Source organism: Tupaia chinensis, unplaced genomic scaffold (genome assembly GCF_000334495.1).
Source record: "Tupaia chinensis unplaced genomic scaffold, TupChi_1.0 Scaffold149964_2, whole genome shotgun sequence".
NCBI classification, from domain to species: Eukaryota; Metazoa; Chordata; class Mammalia; order Scandentia; family Tupaiidae; genus Tupaia; species Tupaia belangeri.
The window spans coordinates 1498608-1501735 of NW_006209806.1; the positions used below are offsets into that span (position 1 = coordinate 1498608).

A 3128-nucleotide genomic window follows, 5' to 3' on the forward strand; every position below is an offset into this window, starting at 1 on the left:
CGGGGCTGGTGGGGGAGCTTGTCCCGCACCTCCACAGCCTCACCCTCAACACTGGGCTGACACCCAGAACTCCGCTCTTGTTATTTTAGGGGAAATGGGAGGCAGCGGAAAGGCCCTTAAATATCAATTGCTGGGGGCCTGCAGGCGGCATGGTGGGTAAGACCCTGGACCCCCACATGGTTGACCTCGGTTCAAGCCCCGGATCTGGCAGCTTGCTTTCTCACTTTCCCTCTCTCTCTGTCTCTCTCTGGTGAGTGTATGTGCCCTATAGCAAACTGAAAATTAATAAGTTAAATACATTAAGTAATTCTTTCAAAAAAAAGTTTGCCAGAGGGCATGTGCATTTGACAGAGACAAGAGACAGGGAGAAGAGAGAGAGGTTGACCTCGGTTCAAGCCCCGGATCTGGCAGCTTGCTTTCTCACTTTCCCTCTCTCTCTGTCTCTCTCTGGTGAGTGTATGTGCCCTATAGCAAACTGAAAATTAATAAGTTAAATACATTAAGTAATTCTTTCAAAAAAAAGTTTGCCAGAGGGCATGTGCATTTGACAGAGACAAGAGACAGGGAGAAGAGAGAGAGCGCCCGATGGCGTGGCTGGGCCACAGGCCCGCTCTTCTCTCTCCCCTCCCATTGGGATTTGGTGCACGCACACGCTTCTGGGCTGCTTTTCAAGCCCCCGGGGCTGGCATTTGCAATGCATGGTCAGCCGTGTGGGACCCAGACACCTCACCCCCACGCCACCTGCTGGTCCCTATGCTTATTCTTTCTTTCTCGAGTGACAGCGGAGAGACCAAGCCCTCGGTGGCCTCTCCCCGCACCACTCCCTCTCGCGGCCCTCGGCTGCTGCACGCCCGGGCCCGTGTGTGCCCAGTGTGCTTCAGGCTACAGGGATGCAAACCTGCGGTCGGCCACTGGCTTCCAGCCTGCAGAGTCGGCACCAGGGCGGCCGGGCGGGGCCCTGACCCGGCCACGTCTTTCTGTCTGCCAGCGAGCTTCAAGCGGCCGGTGGTGGTCCTGGGCCCCGTGGCTGACATCGCCATGCAGAAACTAACTGCCGAGATGCCCGACCAGTTCGAGATCGCAGGTGAGCGGCCAGGTCCCATCACGCCCCGGGCGGCGTGTCCTTTACAGCCGCTTCCTGGCGGCCACCAGTGTCCCTGCAGGGCCCAGGCCAGGCGTCCTCCGCGGATCCTGGCACTGCCCCGACAGACTGGGCCTTGGGATCTTGAGCACGCACGCACAGGGGCCTGGCGTGTTTCTCAAGCCACCGGCTCCGGGCCTCGGGCTGCCTGGTCGGCCAGGTGGGATCCAGTGTCTTCGCCTCCACGCCAACTATTGGTCCCGGGAGGCCCTGCCTCCTCTCTGCTTTCTGCCCTGGGCCTCGGCAGGCTGCGTTTTCCAAAAGCAGGATTGCTCGGACAGGTTTCGTGGGCAGGGCGCTGAGAGCAGAAGGGGGCTGGGAGGGGACAGGCGTGATGCCGACGGCCAGGTCACGGTCACTGTCACATCACCTGGCCAAAGGGAAGTGCAGCCATGCCCGCCACAGGGTCCCACCTCCCAGCCCCTGGTCCGTCACAGTTAAAGGACCAAGACCATGGGCAGCATAGTGGTTAAGGTGCTGGGCCCCACGGGTGACCGTGGTTCAAGTCCTGGACCCAGCGGCTCGAAGCTCCTGCCGGGAATGGGCGCACTTGCCCAAGACCCTGGGAGGAGGATGGAGGAGAAGGGATTGCCCGCTGCCATCCCCGGGGGAGATTCTCGCTTTCCGTTTCTCTGCCTCCCCGGCAAGCTCACGTGCACGCGCCCTATAGCAAAAATCTCTTAAAAAGAAAAAAGGCCAAAAACAAAAATGTAAAATAGCAGCTGTGAGCTGGGGGTCCAGGAAGCTCCGTGCCGGCATGGGAGGGCGACCCCGAGGGGCCGCGGGGGAAGGCAGGCTGGGGCTCCTCACAGCCGCGAGTCCACCAGGTGGTAGGGCGCCCCCTCCCGGTTGGACGCAGGCGGGGCCCGACAGGCCAGGCCCAGGCTCACAGTGGCACGGCCCCCTTAGCCCTGAGTACAACACCCAGTGTGCACGGCGGCTGGGCGGGAGTGGTACAGCCAGGCCACACTCCACCCTGTGACAGTGTCAGGAGATGTGACACTTAGTGAGGGGACCCAGATGCGAAAGGACACACATCCCAATGGCCCCGCTCTCAGGAGGGCCCTCGAGCTGTCACAGCCACAGAGACGGGAAGCAGACCGGGGTGCCGGGGGCCAGGGAGGGGCTGGCCTGTTTCACAGGGGCAGAGCTTCAGTTGGGAAGATGCAGAAGTCCTGAGGATGGACAGTGGGGGTGGCCTAATGTCAATGTGCCGGGCACTGACACACGGCTAAGGTGACATTGTATGGTTTGCCGTGGCTCCAAAAGGGGGGGCCAGGAGGCCCTATATCTCGATAGGGAGTCCCTGGAGCCCTATGCTGGCTGCATCTCTTCCCTAAAACCCCAGCCATCTCAGAGGGCTTCCTGGAGGAAGCAGCATCCCTCTCACATCTGGAAGACAGGTGTGGGTGGGAGGGGGCTGCAGACAGTCACAGCCTCCAGGGCCTGGAGTTAGGATGGAGCCGGGAGAGCCAGCAGCTAGGGCTCGGGCCTGCATGGCTGGACTCCGAGCAAGCTGATTTTTGTCCCAGATGGCCGGCACCAGCTGCCCCTCAGGAAAGACGGGGTGTGGTCAGGAGGGGCAAGGGCCGATCAGAGCTGCTGCCGCTGGGCTTTGGGGAGCGGCAGGGGGGCACCACCGAGGGGGGGGGGGGGGGGGGGGCCCACCCCTGAGCCCCTCGCCCCCCACAGAGAGCATGGTGCGGGTGGACAGCCCGTCCAAGATCGTCAAGCTGGACACCGTGAGACTGATTGCGGAGAAGGTAAGGCCCTGCGTGGGCTTCCTGGGCGGGATGGGCCTCCCTGCTGCGCCCGACCTGCCTCTCCCCGGGAGCTCCCCCGGGGCTTTGCGAGGTGGAGGCCCGACAGCCTGCCCAGGCTCACACCAAGGCCCAGGCAGAGGCTAGGGCTAAAACAGGGGCTGGGACCAGCAGATGGTGCAACGGTCATGTCGCTGGACTCCCACGTAGTCCACTGTGGTTCAAGT

General features: G+C 62.1%; 1 protein-coding gene across 1 annotated transcript in view; it reads left to right on the forward strand.

Moving 5' to 3' along the window:
• The window catches only part of TJP3 (tight junction protein 3), a gene marked incomplete in the record, with an annotated part of 30958 nt that overhangs the window by 21910 nt on the left and 5920 nt on the right, over positions 1 to 3128 (forward strand). Inside the window, 2 exon segments of the mRNA XM_014585542.2 lie at positions 989 to 1084; positions 2834 to 2904. Coding sequence (XP_014441028.1) covers positions 989 to 1084; positions 2834 to 2904 — 167 coding nt within the window.